At 40.8% G+C, this 22,742-nt stretch overlaps 1 protein-coding gene across 1 annotated transcript; it reads right to left on the bottom strand.

The window, feature by feature from the left end:
* Nucleotides 1-13,722: 13,722 nt before the first annotated feature.
* On the bottom strand, nucleotides 13,723-14,277 carry LOC122139743 (olfactory receptor 11H6-like). Its single transcript, XM_042738862.1, has one exon. It carries the CDS (start codon nucleotides 14,275-14,277, stop codon nucleotides 13,723-13,725), a length of 555 nt encoding a protein of 184 aa, XP_042594796.1.
* Nucleotides 14,278-22,742: the final 8,465 nt, after the last annotated feature.

The raw sequence follows: 22,742 nt of genomic DNA, 5'->3' as shown, positions 1-22,742 counted from the left end.
CCCAAAGCTTGCCTACTTTTCTACTACACACTCAAAAGTCTGTACTTTTTCTTCACCAAAAGAGTACATACTTTAAGAGCGTAGTATAAGCAGGCACATTGAGATGCAGGGTATGGCTATGTTCGAAATGGCATACTTGCTTACTGCTTACTGCCCAGTACACAGTGTATACTGCCTACTATTTTGTAATGAATAGTGTGTGAAACAGTACAATAAGCAACAAATGTTTCAGAGTAGTATGCTAAAGTGTTGTCACATGACAAAACATTAATTCAGCACAGCTGCTAAGGTTGTTACCTCACAAATAAATGTACTAACCATTATTTTTACAAAGGCTTGTTAATTAAGGATTCATACTAGTAATCAATGCTATATTGCCCAATTGAACTCATTTTATAATTAATGGACTTTACATACTGAACAAAGCTAATAATAATTGTGTAAATAGTAGTTAGGTGGTAGATATTTATATTTCAGTACTGTAGTACATTATAAAACAGTATGCAATGTTTAAATTATCATACCTAAAAATATTATTAAATGAATTCAACTTTATTTGGACAAAACCTCCCTACACCTATAGTGCTAACCACCTAATAACACTGTATTATTAATAAGACGTTTTAATTCCAATTTAAAAATATTTCCTTTATTTTTACCAAAAATAAATGCCTTTCTGATCTGATATGTGATGGGAAAAGGATTAGAACAAGTTTGGTAAAGGGTGGGCTCGATCTCGGGTCGATTGTGTCAAAATCAATCATCACATGTCTTTTACCCACTGCACTACTGATACTTCAGATAAATAGGCATCTTTTGCAGTGTTGTTTATCACAGCCAGGCACTGATGGGCAGAGTTAATGTAAATAGTCTCTGCCAACAAATTATTATGCTATTTATTTATTATATTACTGCAATCTGTACTGTATAAAGCATTATAGAGATAAAGGTGACGTCATTTGACTTGATGTGAAATGTGCTGTAGAGATTAAAGTACAATTTATGTCCTACTTACGATATTGTTTGTAGATACATAGCGATAGTTTGTAGTTTACAGTAACATATATGTATAAAAGTGTTACATTTATAATTACTATGAAGCGCGTTGTGTTCTGGGAAACAGTATCCAACAGTATAAATTTCAGCAAATGTAGCAGGTAATCCGGGCATTCCATGCATACAGAACATTCACTTACTATTCACAGTTTACACACAGCTTACTGCAATAGAGTAGGAGTTGTATGGTAGCATGCCATTCCGAACACAGCTTCTGTACTGATTTCAGTGTACTTGAGTTATATTTAGCAGATTCTGGTAAATATAGTTGGTTATCCAGGTATTTCATGCATACAGAAAATTTGCACACTATGCACAGCATACTATACATATTGGATACTGCAGAAATAGTAAGAGTAGTATGATAGCATGGCATTTCAAACACAGCATATGACTCTTTTTCTTTTCTTCTGTTGTTATTTTGCACATTAACAACATATTAGTGCACTGCTGCCTCTCACTGTTTTTTTTTTTTTTTTTTTTTTTTTTTAATGTCATTGGTTCCTTTTTGGCTACTTGAATATTTTAAGTACACAGTAAAATCCTGTGTTAAATTAACACTGCTCTGAGCATATATGATCCCACTCTAAAAGAGTGTTCAAGTAACACTGAAGCAGTGTTAAAGTTAATGAGATAATTAATTGATTAATTAAGTGCTGATTGAGCATAAGTGAACACCTGCTGTTATCAAGCAGAATCACTGAAGAAAAGAGAAACACAAGAACTACAACTGACTTCAGCCACAGCCTTATATTAAAGGGTTTATATGATGCTGCTAAAAAGAACATTATTTTGTGTATTTGGTTTAATGAAATGTGTTTATGTGGTTTAAGGTTAAAAAAACATTATTTTCCACATACTGTACATTATTGTTTCTCCTCTATGCCCCGCCTTCTGAAACGCATCGATTTTTACAAGGCTCATTGTTCTGAAAAGCGAGGTGTGTTCTGATTGGTCAGCTATCCAGTACGTTGTGATTGGCTGAATGCCTCAAGCATGTGAGCAAAGTTCTCTAAGTTGCACAAATGTACCAACAGATGGCAGTATGGAACTGAAAATAACTGATGGGGTGTGGTCTATAGCCACTTTACTTGTTATCGCTATACTGGATCAGATTATGTGCATTTGAGAAGGAGTGAAGAATGTTCTTTGTGATCATTATATTTTGTACTTATTGTATGCTTGACAAGAAACCACACAAACACATAAATACCTGTCAAATTTGTACTTCCATCAACCGAATTAAAGTTGATAACTTGGAAATCTGGACCGTTGCACCTCTTTTTAATGGAAGAGCATGGCTAGAAGGCAGTAGCCAGAGTAATGCACAAAGAAAAAAAAACAAAAATATTCCCCCTAAAACCATATTACTGCACACCACACCACGCCAACGCAACGTCCAGAGACTATTATGATGATCAGCCACCACTAAGTCCTTGGCCAGCCCGCAGCTGTCCACAGCATCAAAACATCCCTCCAGTGTTGATGGAATCAAATCAAGCAAGAACAGAGATCCTCCCCCACCATCGTGTGATGGGTACAACCTTGACACCAACGATTAGTGTCAGCAGAGACAATGAGTCAGGGTGGCAACATTTAGAGACGCGGTTTGAGAGACTGATCGGTAAAATGAGAGACCTACAGGTAGAAATGGACAGCGTGAGACGTGTTTCATATGAAAAGAGTTCCTCTCTGCATTATGAAAATCCCTCTTCCATACCTTTTAATCCTGATCATCAATCAGAAAGTGAAGTGATTCCTTCCCCCATTTCAGTCCTACATCGCCTAAATCCTGATAAGCCATCTAAACTGACTCAGCCTGCTCCTCAGTTAGCTCAAAAGGTAGACAATCAGCAGAATCCAGGGACTTCCTCTGCCTTACCACCAATGCAGCTGTTTTTGCCAGGGCCTCAATCAGCAGTACAGCCAAGGCACATTCCCATGTCATAGTCAATACCACAGATGACTTCTTAGGTCAAGCTTCAACAACCACAATTTCATGCAACGCGGACATTATTGCAGCCACAGACTGTCCAATATTTGCTACACTCTCCTCCCATGCAGCAAGTGCAGCAACCGGCAATAGCACAATTCTGTCAGAGCCAACCAGGTACTCAAACCACATACTATTCGCCACCACCTCTGAGATCATTCTCAGTTCCGCAACCTCAATCATCTTACTTTATGCCACAGTATGCTCCATCCCAAGCACTTGGCTATTCAGCTCCACTTGCAAAAGCGGTTTGTTAATAGCCCAATGCCATACACTCATTCAATGCGAGCCCTACAGCAACGTTATGGAGAACCCAGACAGCTGGTCCAAAGTGAGCTCAAGGAAATCCTTAATGCACCAACTGTGAAAACAGGTGACGCTCCAGGATTTGAAGACTTTGCTGCTGCTGTGAACACTTTAGTATGTATGTTGACCACATTGGATGGTCCAGCTACAGCTGAACTACAATGAGGCTCTCATGTAGACACATTAACCACTAAGTTACTTGTCAATTACAGAAATTCCTTCATTGAACATTGTCTTGCCCAAGGAATTCTCATGAGCGGCACTACTCGCACTTACACTCTACCCGACTTCGCTCAGTGGCTCAAGAAAAAGTCTCAAGCAATACAAATCTCAGAAGTTCAGGACTACTACCATTCTCCTTGGTAATAAAGATTACACCAAAGCTGATTCACAATCAAGTATCATTTCTCCTTCTGCTTCAGCCCCAGTCAAAAGAAGAGAAATATTTAAGCCATTCTGCCCCTACTGTAATAACCAGGACCATTATATCTGTGCTTGTGCTGAATTTGCCAAACTGAGTCAGTCTGAAAGGGCTAACTGGATAAATGAGAAAGAACGGTGTTGGCAGTGTGGTCGTGGACACAAGCCTGACAAGTACACTCTGAAGAAACCTTGTTCGTGCTGTGGTGGACAACATCTTGATATTCTACACGACATTGCAACTTACAAAACTCCCAGTGTTCTTACACTCTGTACATCGCATCGTACTATCTACATGGATAAGGTTAGCTATTCAGGGAAGGTCATGTTGAAGGTAGTCCCCATCCAGCTTCGTAATGATAAAATAACACTTAATACATTCGCTGTATTGGATGATGGTTCAGAACGGACAGTCATACTTGCTGGACCATGCTGGACCTGATCGAGTTTTCTCTGAACTGAGGAGGACCTATTGGACCTTAAGGGGCAGACAACCTGTCAAGAAACATCAGTGGAAGTGTACAGAGTGTCAAATGGCATCAGAAGAACGCCAGACACGAGAGACGTTGGGGCATTGTGTTCAAACGACAAGGTGCGTGCATTTAAACCTTCTCTGTAATATGGACACAGATTCCTTTTTGCTGGCGCTCAGAAGATTTGTTGCAAGACGAGGCAAGCCTTATAAACTACTCTGTGATCAAGGCACAATCTTCCGTGGAGGAGAAAGGGAATTACAGGAAGCCTTCGCTTCTCTCAATCCCGAGTTACAAGAACAACTAGCCAAACAGAATAATGATTTCAAATTTAACACACCACATGCTCCCCACTTTGGAGGTGCATGGAAGAGAGAAATCAAGTCTGTCAAGACCTCCTTACAAGTAGTCCTAAAGGACCTGATCCTTCCTGAAGAGGCACTGAGGTTTGTATTAATTGAAGTCAAGGGCATTATGAACTTGAAACCACTGGGATATGTGTCGTCAGACATCTCAGATCCTGATCCAATCATTTAATGGAAGAGCATGGCTAGAAGGCAGTAGCCAGTGTAATGCACACAGTATCAGTCACAAAAATGTTACACCCCTTACCATATTGTGATTCCCTGTCCGGCCAGGCCAGAGCGACTAGACAAAAACATTAAAACCCATTATAAACAAGGCATCCAGTGGGGACATAATTACGGATTATAATGACTTATACTGTCTTTTTACGCATTGCACTGCATCGCGCCACATAAAAATAAAACCATGTCTGCATTTGTGATCGGAGACATGACACACAGCAAGTGCTACCCTACACTGCTCAAAGCATTTGAATCTTCAGTAGCAAATTCTTCAAATACAATAAAAAAAGGCGTGGCCAGTGGGCTAGCGGCAACCACATGTGGCGACCCCGGGCTGGAGTCCGCTTCGTCTATGGTGAAAACTGATCTGGTGATCCACAGCGTGAACTTAAGTTGATGTATTTCCTCAGCGACCAGCACGGATCAGCTCTAGGCATGACGAAGCAGATATTGTCCTCTTTTGGAAGGCCAAACAAAGTAATTTCACTTTCACAATGAAACAGAGCGCCTTCATGACATGGTGGCACGGCAACAACGATACTACAGCGAGAATTAAAGTTACGCCTTTGTGTGAACATTTGGGCGACATTATGCAAAGCTTCCCACACATTGACGTAGAGATGTGGGGGTGTGTTAGAACAAGTCGTTTTAGGGGGGTGCGGTTGACTGTTAGACCTTAATTCTCAATAAAGAACTTCTGTTTTAGATACTCCAGAAAAAATAGTCTAACTAGTTAGTAATGAGTGAAGCGGGTGATGCTGTTTGTGGAGATGATTAATTATCTTCTGCTGTGATCTTGAGAGATTTAATGTCTTTTATTAGAAAATCAATGCGTTTCAGTAGGCGGGGCATAGAGGAGAAACAATAATGTACAGTATGTGGAAAATAATGTGTTTTTGAACATTAAACCACATAAACACATTTGATTACATCAAATACACAAAATAATGTTCTTTATAGCTACATCATATGACCCCTTTAATCTAAGGCTGTGGCTGAAGTCAGTTGTAATTCTTGTGTTTCTTTTTCTTCAGTGATTCTGCTTGTTAACAGCAGGTGTTCATCACTTATGCTCACTCAGCACTTAATTAATCACTTAATTATCTCATTAACTTTAACACTGCATCAGTGGTAAATTCTTTAAATATAAAAAAAACATACTTACAGTCTGTGATTTAGAACAGCTGGCATTGTAGTGTATTCTCCCAGGATCAGGAAACATTGAATGAGCTTGAATGAGTGGAGGCCGGCTTGAGTGAACGGCGCGACTGGTTGATTTGATGAAGGAGCGGCCGGCGGGCTAGCGGCAACCACATGTGGCAACCCCGGGCTGGACTCTGCTTCTTCTATGGTAAAAGCTGACCCGGCGATCCACAGCGCAAACTTAAGTTGATGTATTTCCTCAGCGACCAGTACGGATCAGCTCTAGGCATGACGAAGCAGATATTGTCCTCTTTTGGAAGGCCAAATAAAGTAGTTTCGCTTTCACAACAAAACAGAGTGCCTTCATGACATGGTGGCACGGCAACAACAACACTACAGCGAGAATAAAAGTTACGCCTTCTTTCTTTACATGAACATTTTGGCGGCATTATGCAAAGCTTCCCACACATGAAATAGACCTGAAATAAGCATTTGCTTTAGTTGGGCTCTTGACCCTTAACTTTTAACATTAGTTTTTCTCTGGTTGTTGTTACTGTGTTTATGAAACACATTTTTTTTTTTTATTGCAAGGAAAGCCAAGAAAAAATGTGATCAGGTTATATGGGCCAATTTTTGATGTAGTTCTCATGTACAGTCTGATTTACTGATGTCATACGGTGGTGACATAATTTGGTTTGCTATTGATCACAACTGCATTTTTAGGAAACAACACTATGAACTTTAAAAACAATTTGCATACCAGTTTAGAAAATCTATACTGTTTAGACACGCCAAATTATGGGTTAAAATTTCAATTCTGGCACTCATAGACCTCAAGAATCAGCATATGAATCTCAGCAATGGTGACGATCATCAGACAGATTTGTTGCATTGCATTATGGGTGCACCAATCATAACTCTTCCATGGCTCCCAGCATGAATTGTGACATGAATTTATTATGCAGCTGCATTGTCTTAGTATTTTATTTTATTCTTACTATTTGTTTTTATTTTTGTTGTGACTTTTTGCTGCCCAGTTTTGTGATGTTCAAAAATCATATCAAAATTATCTGAATATTTTGTCACCATTGCTGAGATTCACATGCTGATTCTTCAGGTCTATGAGTGCCAGAATTGAAATTTTAACCCATAATTTTAAAAGTGATTTATACAATTTTTCCACTTTGTCATGTACTCAAAACTCTAAAAAAAAAAAAAAACTACAGGCTTTGATGAAATGCAATCGGAGACTCAGGTGCATGAAATGGTTTTACTATAAGTTCCTTGCCATTACACATGCATTTTATAAGCACCATTGTAACAGCCAAAAAAACCTTATTTCAACTTAAAATTAAAGTCAAGGATCAAGAGGCAACTAAAGCAAACACTATTCACCAAAACAGTAAGCTGAAGAAAAAATTCTAAACCTTAATTCTCAATAAAGAACTTCTGTTCCCTTTCAGTCGGTGACGTTCTACATTACGTGAGAAAGAGACTGACGAATGGGGTCTCGCCCGAGAGCCCAATCACTTTTGAGTGGTAACAAAACGAGCCAATGGTACACAATGTACCTTGGTCTGCGGGATTTGCATCGCGAGTTCCGCCCCGCTGTGTGGGTATATAAGGAGCAGCGCAAGCAACTCGCATTCAAGCTTTTACTTCGGAGCCGAGCACATCGCTTGCTGCTTTCACCGGAGTGTTTACAAGCGAGTCAGCTGGTGTCTGAGCTTCCTGCGTTCAGCTCCCTCGTTCCCCTGAGCGCTTCAGCACCACTGAAAGAGCTATTTCTAAAAGAGTAAACGGGTTGAGTTTGCATCTTTTTAAAGATGACATTCTGCTGTGTGTTTCATTGGGGCGGTCGATATATGTTTCCTTGTGACGGCCAGGATCGCTGTGTCACGTGTCTGGGCTTTCAGCACTCTGAGACTGCATTCGTGGATGACTCATGTTCTCATTGCGGGGACATGACCATCTCGCCGTTAAGACCTTAAAAGGTATAGAGTCCCCTCTGCCACCCCCCTTTCTAGCTCCTCTTCTCATAAGAGGACTACTTTGGCTGGTGGCCAGGGTGATCTGAGGGTTACCGTGTGGGTTTCCCCGATGAGCCAGCCTCCTCGGGCCACAGCCCCCACACAAACGCTGCAGCCGGTTGAGATTCTGGATGAGTTTGCTGGACCCTCTCAGGCTCCTGAGATCTCATTTGGGGCTCAGGAGGAAGACCTAATGTCAATCGGCGCATCACAAGGCGGGCTTGAGTCCTCGGGAGATGAGGATTGACCTCGCTCTCCGGGTGACGAAGGTAACTGCACGCTCCTTGGGTCAGGTGATGTCCACCTTGGTAGTCCTGGAGCACCACCTAAGGTTAAACCTGGCAGACATGAGGGAGTCTGATCGGACTCAGCTCCTCAACTCTTCGGCAACGCGGTGGAGAATTTTGCCCAGCAGTTCTCTGCCACCCAGAAGCAGTCTGAGGCCATCAAACACATCCTGCCCCGGCGGCCCGCTGCTGCCTCCACACTGCCGCTGGCGCAGCCACCTCAGCCTGCTCATCGTCGAGGGCGCCCCCCTGTGGTCTCCTCCACTCCCGCTCAGCCACAGCAGTAGCCTTCACCCCGGCTGCAGCGAGGAGATGGCCGCAGAAGGGCAAAGGGCGCGACAGAGCCGGTCCCGGATTCTAGCTCACTCTCGAGCGAGGTTGTGCGAGGGATCTGGTGCTCAGACACCTTGCCCGTCTAGGTCTTCGGGTCAACTGGAAAAGAGCAAATTCTCCCCTGTGCAGAGGATCTCTTTTCTCGGTATGGAAATAGACTTGGTCGCCATGTTCATGCAGCTTACGAGCGAGCGCGCGCAGTCAGTACTGAATTGCCTGAGTCAATTCAAGGGCAAGAGAGCGGTTCCACTGAAACTGTTTCAGAGGCTCCTGGGGCATATGGCGTCTTCAGCGGCAGTAATACCGCTCGGGTTGCTCCATATGAGACCGCTTCAGCACTGGCTTCACGACCGAGTCCCGAAATGGGCATGGCAACAGGGCATGCTCCGAGTGACCGTCACTCCGGCCTGCCTCCGAACCTTCACCCCGTGGTTGGATCTCTCATTTCTACGGGCTGGTGTTCCCCTAGAACCAGTGTCCAGACATGTTGTTGTGTCAACAGATGCCTCTGCCATGGACTGGGGTGCCATGTGCAACGGGCATGCTGCGTCAGGATCCTGGACAGGGCCCCGACTTCAGTGGCATGTCAATTGCCTCAAGTTGCTAGCAGTACGGCTTGCTCTGCACCGCTTCAGGGCCCTGCTGAAGGACAAGCATGTTCTGGTCCGTACGGACAACACTGCAACCGTAGCGTACATCAACCGTCAGGGCGGTCTACACTCCCACCGCATGTCACAACTCGCTCGCCATCTCCTCTTGTGGAGTCAGAAGCATCTGAGGTCGCTTCAGGCCATTCACATTCCAGGCAGGCTCAATCGTGCAGCCGACGAGCTTTTAAATCAGCAGTCTCGCCCCGGGGAATGGAGACTCCACCCCCAGTCAGTTCAGCTGATTTGGGAACACTTCAGAGACGCTCAGGTAGACCTGTTTGCCTCTCCAGAAAATTCCCACTGCCAGTTGTTTTACTCCCTGACTGAGGGCACCCTTGGCATGGACGCTCTGGCGCACAGCTGGCCGCTGGGCCTGTGCAAGTATGCATTTCCCCCAGTGAGCCTTCTTGCACAGACGTTATGCAAGATCAGGGAGGACGAGGAGCAGGTCCACATGGTTGCGCCTTTTTGGCCTAGCCGGACCTGGTTCCCCGAACTTGTACTTCTCGCGACAGCCCCTCCCTGGCCAATTCCTCTGAGGAAAGACCTTCTTTCTCAGAGACGGGGCACCCTTTGTCACCCGCATCCCTATCTTTGGAACCTACATGTGTGGGTTCTGGACGGGGCATGGAAGGTTTAGGTACCTTGCCACCTCAGGTGATAGCTACCATCACCTCGGCTAGAGCCTTGTCTACCAGACACGCCTATGCTTTGAGGTGGAACCTCTTCATCACCTGGTGTTCTTCACCTAGTGAAGACCCCTGGAGATGCCCGATCGGGTCAGTGCTTTCCTTTCTTCAAGAAGGGTTGGAACGAAGGCTGTCTCCTTCCACCCTGAAGGTTTATGTGGCCGCCATTTCGGCTCACCATGAACCTGTTGATGGTTAGTCTCTTGGGAAGCATGATCTGGTCATCAGGTTCCTGAGAGGGGCCAGGAGGCTTAATCTGCCTCGCCCTTATCAAGTTTCCTCTTGGGACCTCACAGTTGTTCTATTGGCACAGCAGAGGGCTCCCTTTGAACCCTTGCTCTCAGTAGAGCTAAAGTTTTTATGATTGAAGTTAAGAGGGTCGGGGACCTGCAGGCATTTTCAGTTGACGGTGTGTGCCCGGAATTCGGGCCGTCCAACTCTCACGTTATCTTGAGACCCCGGCCTGGATACATGCCCAAAGTTCCCACCACTCCTTTTAGAGATCAGGTGGTGAACTTGCAAGTGCTGCCCCCGGAAGAGGCAGACCCAGCCCTGGCGCTGCTCTGTCCAGTACGTGCTTCAGGACCTCAGACCAGCTCTTTGTTTGTTACGGAGGCCAGCAGAAGGGAAAGGCTGTCTCCAAGCAGAGGTTATCCCACTGGATAGTGGATGCAATTGTCCTGGCTTATCAGGCTCAAGATCTGCAATGCCCCCTAGGGGTGAAAGCTCACTCAACTAGGAGTGTAGCTTCCTCCTGGGCGCTGGCGCATGGCGCCTCGCTAACAGACATCTGTAGAGCTGCAGGCTGGGCAACACCTAACACGTTTGCGAGATTTTATAATCTCCGTGTAGAGTACAGTAAGTCTCTTTGTAGCATGTGCCTTTCCCTTGGCAAGCACCTTGCCAACTCTGTCATTGAAACTTCCACCCTGCAGGCTGGGTACCTCAGAATTCATGTGTATCACCACCTCTCGGTTGATACCTGCCTTTGCAAGTCCTCCTATGACCAGGCAGCCTGCTAGCATACATCCAGCTGGAATATGCTACCCAGTGTATTCTGTGTCAGGTATAGGCCTTCACTCGTGCTGGCCTCACGACAGGGTGCTATCACTCACAAGGGTCACTGGAAGACAACCATGTGGCGTTTTGTAAGGGACCCCATTCGTCAGTCTCTTCTGACATAACGTCGTACATGACCGACTGAAAGGGAATGTCTAGGTTACGTATGTAACCCTCGTTCCCTGAAGGAGGGAATGGAGATGTTACGTCCCTTTGCCACATCGCTGATCCGCTGAACGGCCGGGTCACTGGGCTCGGCTCCTCAGCGAAGACTTGAATGCGAGTTGCTTGTGCTGCTCCTTATATACCCACACAGCGGGGCGGAGCTCGCGATGCAAATCCCGCAGACCAAGGTACATTGTGTACCATTTGCTCGTTTTGTTACCACTCGAAGGTGATTGTGCTCTTGGGCGAGACCCCATTCGTCAGTCTCTTTCTGACGTAAAGTCTCTGTTCTCTAGATACTCAAGAAGAAAAGTCTAACTAGTTAGTAATGAGTGAAGCTGGTGATGCTGTTTGTTGAGATGATTAATTATCTACTGCTGAGATCTTGAGAGATTTAATGTCTTTTATTTCAGTTGATTTCATTTAAGGCTGTGACTTAAATCAGTTGTAGGTCTTATTTTTCTCTTTTCTTCATAAATATCTCATTAACTTTCACACTGCTTCAGTGTTACTTTAACACTCTTTTAGAGTGGGACCATATATGCTCCGAGCAGTGTTAATTTAACTGTGTTAATTTTACTGTGTAAGTGTCACTCAAAACAGTTAGTAAATCGTTTTATTTGCCTTGAAAGTAGCTGTAACTTAATAAAGCCTAGTAAGTATAACAACTAAGTAAAGATAATTAATTAAATCTAAGTAAGGTCAACTATTGGATTTTACAGTGTAGGTGGTGGAATTCGGCCCACCTTTCGTTGTGCCCAGAGAGACATAAAGCTTCCTCACAAGTAAAAACACCTGCGAAAGCCAGTACACCTGGGGAGACTGCAGTGAGCTTGAATAAGTGTACAAGAGAAAGACATCCACCAGTGTGGTTTAAAGACTATGTGTTGAAGTAGTTCCCTCTTGAAAAGAAGATATGTGAAGGGTGCAGGCAGATATTTTGAACATTGACATGAAAGTGCAGTATCCAAACTTAAATTGTTATAATTCATGAACAAAAACATTTTGTAATATGATTTGAAATACTATTGCCATGGTAATGCAATGTCCAATTTTAAAATGGCTTCTGGAGGATGAAATTTGAGCTTTTAAGCTTTCAATTGATATATAATTTATAATGATTTCTGAAGCGTGACGGGAAAAGGCAAAGAAAAAATTGTGACAAAGGTCAGATCTCCCCATTATGATGTAGATTTTTGAGGTGGATTCGTCATGAATTAATCTATTACTATTACTACATAGTTTGTAACAAAAAAAGTGGTAAAATCTCTATTCAAGAGTCTTAGACCTTTCCAATGATATAAAGTTTGTCATGATTACTATTTATTTGTAAAATGTTTGTCATGGGTTAAAAAGATTGGGTTGTTTTGACTATTTATTTAAAAAGTCCTGTATTCCCATGAACTAGCAAGCTGAAGTAAATCATCCACATCACAAACGAGTGAGGGTCCTCAAGGATGGGTGACAGTTAAGAGGTGATCTCATAAATAATTCAGAAGAAAAGAGAAACACAAGAACTACAACTGACTCCAGACCACGTCAAAAGCACACAAGATGCCACCATACATGTGGTCATAATAGTCTCTTGATCTATTCAATATTGTTTCACAGCAAACATTTGTTAATCAAAAGCTTGAAGTAGCAGAGTTATAGAAATAAACATCGTAAAGCGGTCTCTCTTTTTGGTTTATAATGCAGCACACATCCAACAAACAAAATGCCACCTTTATATATTATAATGGAATTTAGCCATGAATTTTAACCTTGTCAACTAATACCTTTATAATGTATTATACATTTCAAGGCTTTAAGTAAAGTGTTACCAAATTTAGTCACACAGATGTTTATTTACTAAGAAGGTCAACTGAATAAAAGATTTCTATATAGAAATCAGACAGGTGAAAAACAACATATTAACATATCTCCACATATTCAACTGCAATTAAAAACATTGCTTTAAAAAGATGGGTGATTTAATGCACCAATCATGATTTAACAATTCAAACTTTCTTTAAACTGTGTTGTCTGTGTAACAATATTACAACAAAAAATATGCAGGCTATTTGGAGGCCCACCTTTCATAAGATGTCTAAAACAACCCAACCGCTTTTTTTTAAAACGGATACCAGGAAAGTTACTAGACCATAAACAATAGGGTTTACAAAGGGTGGTATAATAATAAAATTCCAGTGAAAGGATAAGCACACATCCAGCTCTATAGGAATTTTACCCCATTCACAAACCGATGTTTATTTACTCAAGGTAAGCTCACAAAAAACAACATATAGCATACTGAGAAATTTTAAAAAAGGATTGCTATGTGTGTGTCTGTGTAAACAAGTTTACATACGCTTTGCTTCTAAAGTCTTGTGAGCTTCTTTGACAAAATTAAATAAAAGTATTTTAGGACATAGGAATATAAGCTCATAAAAAAATCAAAGGAAGTAAAAAAAGTCTTGTGTTGCAATTGTATTTTGACAATCAGGCCATAAATATTATTAATATTATGGTTGTTACACAGGCCATAAATATTAAGATAGGTTTGACAATAAAAGAGTATAGTTGTGGCAGTATACCTTAAACAATTTGCTACCACACATTTTCAGCCTGGATGTCAAAAGACCACCAGAACCAACACAGATAATTGGATAAAGCCATGCTATAACTATTAAAAGAGTTAGAAAGCGTGTGGTAATTATGTTGTTGTAATGCAAAGGTTTACTAATTGCAACAAGCCTATCAAATGCCATTAACATTAAGATTGTAAGCTCACAAGCTGCATATGAGTAAATCACAACACTCTGTATGATGCAAGCTTCAAAGGAGATTCTGTGTGTATCATACAGCAGGTCTGTCAGTAACCTTGGGAAAAAGCCAGCTGTACCATATACAGAGTTGATGGATAAACATGAAATCAAAATGTACATGGGTTGGTGCAATGTCCTTTCCAGAAATACAGCAAGAATAGTAAGAACATTAAAGTATATGACAACACAGTAAAAAATAAACCCTAAACTGAAAAAAACATATTTTATGCTCCCAAGATTTTCAAACAACATGAAGAAAAAATATGTTCCATTTCCCATTTCCCTTACAAAAGGGATATTTTCATTGACCTGAGGAAGAGAGAAAACAATATAAATCATATAATTTTGAGACCAGAAAATAAACCATGTTCATCACCTTGGAATATAGGTAGCCCTATGTTTATAGCAATGTTTATTGTCTTACAAGTATGTAATATGTCCTTTAATGTAAAGTCTTCAGTTGTGATTTAATAATTAAATGACTGGCTAGCACAGTAACAATTCAACAAAAACACTTTTTACAAACGTTTCAAACATTTTAAAAATACCTTCTGATATATATCATGAAATTGCAGGTAATGAGGTGTGTTTGTGTTCTGTCACCAGTAGATGTGGGATTTTTATAGTATCTAACATGTCTCAGGAGGCCTGCTGTTGCGTATGCACTGCAGCATAAAAAAAAAAAAAAAAAAAAAAAAAAACTTGATTCATGTCATGATTCCTTTTTGGAGAAAAAAAAGTAAAAGATCTAAAAATCTAATTTTGGCAGAGATGTGTAACAATTTTAATCGATTAAACAAGTGTTTTTAAGTTGTTGTTTTTCCCCCTCTGTGGGTGAATTGAAAATCTTTAATTGCAACTCATGTTTAGTCTTAATGTATTTTGACATTTTTGTCCCATATACATTGCTATGGTTATTAACTTATTTACTTAATTACATATTGTAGTCCTGAAAGTAAATCTTTGGGGGAGTAAATCCAGAAGCTTTCCAATGTGTATGTGACTGCTGATCCTCTTAGCAGCATGAAAAACAAACAATCCTATTCAAATTCTAAATGTATTATATATTCCTTTATAATCACTAAAAAGCTGTCACTCATCTTACGAGGTTTAAGAGCACATGGACGCTTTGGCGTTGATGGGGTTGTTATAGAAATTCAAAATTCCAAGTCAAGTGTTTTTGTTTCGGCCATGATTACAATTGCATCCAAAAATTATTTTAGATTACCAAATGAATTATTTTGAATTTTAACGCCATTTATTTAATTTAATATTACTGTAAAATATTTGGACATTTTAATCAATGAGGCAACTGGTTAAAAAAAAAGGAATGGAACTAGTGAAAATTTCAGAACAAGTCACATTGTAAAAAAATTTAAAGCCGTTTCAACTAATTATTATTTAGTAACAAGTTCCACAGAAATCATTCTCCACAGTCTTCAAAGTGTTGCCTGAATTATTATTATTTTTTTTAGTTGGCTTAACCTTTACTGAAATAGTTTTATAGTCCATTCAACTAAAATTATTTAATTGGTCAAACATTTAGAAAACTACCCCAAATTATGTCAATTAAAATTTAACCATTCACTCCATGTGTTTAATATGTTAGTTAATACAAAGTACTTTAGTATTATTTTTCTTTTTTCACCCAAATTGAGACAATGTGAGCATTATGGAGCAGGGTTAATGCTAACCCTAACACTCATGTACTGTAATGTCTGTTTCACAAGTGAGACCAAGGAACTCCCTTATATGAACAAATGTATCCGATATCACTACAGCTGAATAGCATGCAGTTAGAGATGTTTTGACTGATGAAATGTGGAAGACAATAAACACACATTTGCAATGCAACACTAATTGACATGGCTTGTATCACAGTATAGAATTTTATAAAAAAAAAAAAAAAAAAGAATTTCTGTCTCACTGCGATAAGAAGCAACACGGAACCACAGAAGTTAACCATTTCAAACACGACTGATGTTATATAGTGATTTTGGAGCAAAAAATTATATTAGTCTCATAAATTGTCATGTTTGATGCTATGTTAAGCAAACATACTACCTATCCCTGTTGCCAGAAGCTACTCTTTTATAACTAATTTTGAAAAGTACATTTACATATAAAATTATGGGGTTGTTTTTTAGGAGGGCAAAAGAAAAGAAGCGTAAGTGAGGTTTTAAAAGAAAAAGGGTCTAAAACAGTGTGAACTGAAATGTGCCAGTAAAAAATAAGTGGTTTGAATTTTTATGATTCCGATTCTTATAAATTCATAATTTTGATTCCAATGAGGTAAAATAAAAATAAAATTAAAGAAATAAAGAATAAAAAATCTTAGATACCATTCACATTTATTCTAACTCTTATTGCAAAATATTTCATTGCTAGCTGAATACTATGAATGAAAATCAACAGGCTAACGATCACTTACACAAGGATGTGTGTACAGCAGAAGAAACAGCACGAGTCTTCTTGACTTGAATGGTTTAAAATCACATTGTAAGTGTAGATTGTAATAAGTCAAGTCAAGTCAAGTCACTTTTATTTATATAGCACTTTATACAAAACAGATTGTGTCAAAGCAACTGAACAACATTAATTAGGAAAACAGTGTGTCAGTAATGCAAAATGACAGTTAAAGCAGTTCATCATTAAATTCAGTGATGTCATCATTCAGCTCAGTTCAGTTAAAATAGTATCTGTGCAATCATTTGCAATCAAGTCAATGATATCGCTGTAAATGAAGTGTCCCCAACTAAGCAAACCATAGGCGACAGTGGCAAGGATCCAAAACTCCATCGGTGACAGAATGGAGAAAAAACCTTGGGAGAAACCAGGCTCAGTCAGGGGGCCAGTTCTCCTCTGGCCAGACGAAACCAGCAGTTCAATTCCAGGCTGCAGCAAAGTCAGATTGTCCAGAAGAATCATCTGTTTCCTGTGGTCTTGTCTGAGACAAGGTCTTTACCCCCATCGGTGACAGAATGGAGAAAAAAACCTTGGGAGAAAACCAGGCTCAGTCAGGGGGCCAGTTCTCCTCTGGCCAGACGAAACCAGCAGTTCAATTCCAGGCTGCAGCAAAGTCAGATTGTCCAGAAGAATCATCTGTTTCCTGTGGTCTTGTCTGAGACAAGGTCTTTACCTCCATCGGTGACAGAATGGAGAAAAAACCTTGGGAGAAACCAGGCTCAGTCAGGGGGCCAGTTCTCCTCTGGCCAGACGAAACCAGCAGTTCAATTCCAGGCTGCAGCAAAGTCAGATTGTCCAGAAGAATCATCTGTTTCCTGTGGTCTTGTCTGAGACAAGGTCTTTACAGGGGATCTGTGGCTCATCTAGTTGTCCTGGTCTCCACTGTCTTTCAGGGCTGTAGAGGTCCTTTCTAGGTGCTGATCCACCATCTGGGCTGGATACGTACTGGATCCGGGTGACTGCAGTGACCATCTAATCTGGATACAACCTGGATCTGGTGGCTACAGTGACCTCGGAATAAGAGAGAAACAGACTAATATTAGCGTAAATGCCATTCTTCTCATGTACATTGTTGGTTCTAAGTAAAGCAAGTACATTGAGTGTTCTGGGAAGTGTTCCCGGTTCCGGTTTACCTAATTAATGCAGCCTAAAAATCCTTTAACGGATTTGGATATTAGAAGCATATTAGTGTGTTTTGTTTAAACCAGGTTAAAGAGATAGGTCTTTAATCTAGATTTAAACTGCAAGAGTGTGTCTGCCTCCCAACAATGTTAGGTAGGTTATTCCAGAGTTTAGGCGCTAAATAGGAAAAGGATCTGCCGCCTGCAGTTGATTTTGATATTCTAGATATTATCAAATTGCCAGAGTTTTGAGAATGCAGCGGACGTCGAGGACTATATAGTAACAAGAGCTTGTTCAAATACTGAGGTGCTAAACCATTCAGGGCTTTATAAGTAATAAGCAAGATTTTAAAATCTATACGATGTTTGATAGGGAGCCAGTGCAGTGTTGACAGAACCGGGCTAATTTGGTCACACTTCCTGTTTCTAGTAAGAACTCTAGCTGCTGCATTTTGGATTAGCTGGAGTTTGTTTATTAAGCGTGCAGAACAACCACCCAATAAAGCATTACAATAATCTAACCTTAAGGTCATAAACGCATGGATTAACATTTCTGCATTTGACATTGAGTGCATAGGCCATAATTTAGATATATTTTTGAGATGGAAAAAAGCAGTTTAACAAATGCTTGAAACGTGGCTTTCTAAGGAAAGATTGCTATCAAATAGCACACCTAGGTTCCTAACTGATGACAAAGAATTGACAGAGCAGCCATTAAGTCTTAGACAGAGTTCTCTATTTTTTCAGAATTTAGCAGTAAGAAATTGCTCGTCATCCAGTTTTTTTATATCGACTATGCATTCCGTTATTTTTCCAAATTGGTATGTTTCGCCGGGGCGCAAAGAAATATAGAGCTGAGTATCATCAGCATAACAGTGAAAGCTAACACCGTGTTTCCTTATGATATCTCCCAAGGGTAACATGTAAAGCATGAAGAGTAACAGCCCTAGTACTGAGCCTTGAGGTACTCCATACTGCTCTTGTGATCGATATGATACCTCTTCATTTACTCCTATGAATTGATGGCGGTCATACAAGTACGATTTAAACCATGCTAATGCACTTCCATTAATGCCTACAAAGTGTTCTAGTCTATGCAAAAGAATGTTGTGGTCAATAGTGTCGAACACAGCACTAAGATCCATTAGCACTAAAAGAGAGATACAACCATGATCAGATGATAAGAGCAGGTCATTTGTAACTCTAAGGAGAGCAGTCTCAATACTATGATAGGGTATAAATCCTGACTGGAAATCCTCACAGATATCATTTTTCTCTAAGAAGGAATATAATTGTGAGGATACTACCGTGTCTAGTATCTTGGACAGAAAAGGGAGATTCGAGATCGGTCTATAATTAACTAGTTCTTTGGGGTCAAGTTGTGTTTTTTTTGATGAGAGGCTTAATAACAGCCAGTTTGAAGGTTTTGGGGACATATCCTAATGACGATGATGAATTAATAATAGTCAGAAGCGGATCTATGACTTCTGGAAGCACCTCTTTTAGGAGCTTAGATGGAATAGGATCTAACATACATGTTGTTGGTTTAGATGATTTAACAAGTTTATACAATTCTTCCTTTCCTATAGTAGAGGATGAGTGGAACTGTTCCTCAGGGGATCTATAGTGCACTGTCTGATGCGATACTGTAGTTGACGGCTGCATGGTTACAATTTTATCTCTAATAGTATCGATCTTAAAAGTAAAGTAGTTCATAAAGTCATTACTGCTGTGATGTTGGGTGTAACAATATAAAACTCCATAATCACGGGAAGAAGGAGGCGGGAACCGGCGGACACTCAAATAAAACTTTAATAACAAAATAAATACAAAACAGCGCGACAGCCCCTCACGGGCGACTGCCGCGCATAAACAAAAACCAAACACAAAACAAAACCCAGGCCTGGTCCTCTCTCGTCCTTCACTGTCGTCGCTCCTCTTTAATATCCTTCCGATCTCCTCCGTGGGACTCGAGACCGGTGAGTGGAGCAGGTGTCGCTCATTTCCCAATCACTCCACCGGCCTCGCTCCATTCCCACGGCTCTCGGCCCCGCCCCACTCGTCACATACCCCCCTCGCAGGCCGGGGGGTACTCCCGACACTGCTCTCTACTCCCCACCCCCTCCCTCCAGGGGGGACCGCTCACGGGGGTAAGGACAGACGAGGCGAGAGAAAAGGAGATGGAAGGATGAGGAGTGACAGAGACGAGAGAGGGGAGAGAGAAGAAAAAAATAAATAAAAATCCGGCTCCCAGACACGCTGCCGCTCGGCCCTCCACCAGCTGGGTGAACTCTTCCGCGGTGCCTGACGGCGGCACTGGATGGCCCTCGGTGGACGGCACGACACTCCTCCGCCGCCCGGTGGACGGCGACGGCTCCTCCGCTTTCGGGAAGCCGGCAGCAGTCACCCGTTCCCTGCTCCTCCCCATTCTGGTGGCTGGCAGCAGGATCCGGCCCCCTGGCGAGCGGCGACTCCTCCGCTCCCTCACGGATGGCAGCTGTCCCTCCACATCGCGGGCTGCCGGCAGCGAGTTCGTCCATCCCCGGCAACTCACTCCAGCCCACCGCCTCGACGACCACGGCGCCAGACTGCTACGCCCTGCTCGATGGCACCGCGGATTCACCCTCAGCGGCAAGGGATCTTCGTCAGCGTGTCCCTCCTTCCTCCCGGGTTTCGGCACCAGTGTAACAATATAAAACTCCATAATCATGGGAAGAAGGAGGCGGGAACCGGCGGACACTCAAATAAAACTTTAATGACAAAATAAATACAAAACAGCGCGACAGCCCCTCACGGGCGACTGCCGCGAATAAACAAAAACCAAACACAAAATAAAACCCAGGCCTGGTCCTCTCTCGTCCTTCACTGTTGTCGCTCCTCTTTTATATCCTTCCGATCTCCTCCGTGGGACACGAGACCGGTGAGTGGAGTAGGTGTCGCTCATTTCCCAATCACTCCACAGGCCTCGCTCCGTTCCCACGGCTCTAGGCCCCGCCCCACTCGTCACATTGGGAAATGTCAAAACTTGTTGATGCTTTATTTTTCGTTAATTTAGCCACTGTATTGAATAAATACCTGGTGTTATGTTTGTTTTCTTCTAAAAGAGATGGAAAGTAATCAGATCTAGCAGTTTTTAATGCTTTTCTGTAGGATATTCTTTTCTCCAGCTGCTCTCCATTTTCCTGGCTGCTCTCTTTAGGGTGCGAGTGTGCTCATTTTTACCACGGTGTCAGACTGTTTTCCTTAACCTTCCTTAAGTGTAAAGGAGCAACTGTATTTAGAATGCTAGAAAAGAGAGAGTCCATAGTTTCTGTTACATCATCAAGTTGTTCTGAGGTTTTGGATATGCTAAGGAATTTGGATACATCAGGAAGATTACTTACAAAGCAGTCTTTTGTGGTAGAAGTGATGGTTCTACCATACTTGTAACAAGATGTAGAATTTACAGTTTTAGCTATGTGAAGTTGCACAAAACTAAATAATGATCTGAGATATCATCACTTGGCTGCATAATTTCAACACCATCAGCATCAATTCCATGTGACAGTATTAAATCTAGAGTATGATTTCAACAATGAGTAGGTCCTGAGACGTGTTGTCTAACCCCAATAGAGTTCAGAATGTCTATAAATGCTGATCCCAATGCATCTTTTTCATTATCAACATGGATATTAAAATCACCAACAATTAAAACTTTATCTGCAGCCAGCAATAACTCGGATGTAAAATCAGCAAACTCCTCATTGTTTCTCTGGATAATGTTATATGAAGCACCATTAGTTCAAACGAGTTATACTTGAAGCCTGCCCTCTGAGAAATACTGAAAACATTGTTATAAATTGAAGCAACACCTCCCCCTTTACCTTTTGGACGCGGCTCATGTTTATAACAATAATCTTGGAGGGTAGACTCATTTAAAATAATGTAATCATCATGTTTAGGCAGGTTTCTGTCAAACAGAGCGCATCTAGGTTATGATCAGTGATCATATCATTTACAAAAAGTGCTTTCGTAGAAAGGGACCTGATATTCAATAAGCCAAGTTTTATCATTTTTTTTTTATCCGTATTGCATCTGTTTTTTTATTTGTTGAACCGCAATTAAATTGTTACTCTTAAATTAATAAGAACAAAGGTGGACTCCAGGCACATTTTCGGTAGGACAAAACAAGAAAATAAAAGGATTTTATTAAACATTATTTATTTAACATTTTAACATTTTAACACATACCTAGGCTTGGGAATCCAAAATCTATTCCAATTCTGGAATCAGGAATCGTCTAGTTGTTATAAAATAAAAATTTAGATTACTCTTATCAAATCCTTTTGTGCGCATTTTTATATGACTTTAAACCATTCCAGCACAAGAAGACTCGTGCACTGTTTTTTGTACTGCACACATAGGGGCATAGTCATCATTTCAGAAATGATGGGGACAGAATATATATATATATATATATATATATATATATATATATATATATATATATATATATAATAATTTATTTTTTAGTTTTTAATTGGATAAGAAATCTAATACACTGCTGGATGATAACCAGTAATTTGTATTTTATTTTATTTTTTTCTGTATTTTCCTAATGACAACTTTAGGATTGGTTTATACAAACACATAATAAGGCAAAATAGTTTATATGCTGTATTAAATGTTTTATCAATTAGCACTGCAATATTCATATACTATATTTATCACCTCGAAATGACCTTTTTAAGCTACAGCAATAGTGGGATGTTTAATTTTAGTGCAAGTTGTTGTGTCAATAGCTTATTTTTTCCCTTTACAGATTTCAATGGCTTCAAATGAAAACTCAGAAAACTCAATTAGGAACTACAATCACCCTTCAACCACAACTCCCCATCAGTAAATGAAATTAACATTTTGTGTACTCCTTTTAGGAATCACTTATTTTTTCTTTGTTTACTCTGAAAAAAAAAAATAATTGAATTGTTCAGATTTAAAATAAAATAGAATGAAAAAAATAATAATCAAACCTGTATCAATGACTCAGTGTGTTCACCTTTTTGAGTGAAACTTTGATTCCAGCAAAATTTTAAACTTAACCCTTATTGGATACACTTTCTGAATTACAAGGAATAAATTTCCCTTTCTTGTCTCAACTAAGTAAAAGAAAAAAAAAAA

The sequence above is a fragment of the Cyprinus carpio genome, chromosome B15, assembly GCF_018340385.1.
Source record: "Cyprinus carpio isolate SPL01 chromosome B15, ASM1834038v1, whole genome shotgun sequence".
NCBI lineage: Eukaryota > Metazoa > Chordata > Actinopteri > Cypriniformes > Cyprinidae > Cyprinus > Cyprinus carpio.
Note: the sequence above shows the minus strand (reverse complement) of the source record. Positions and strands in the feature narration are given on the sequence as shown.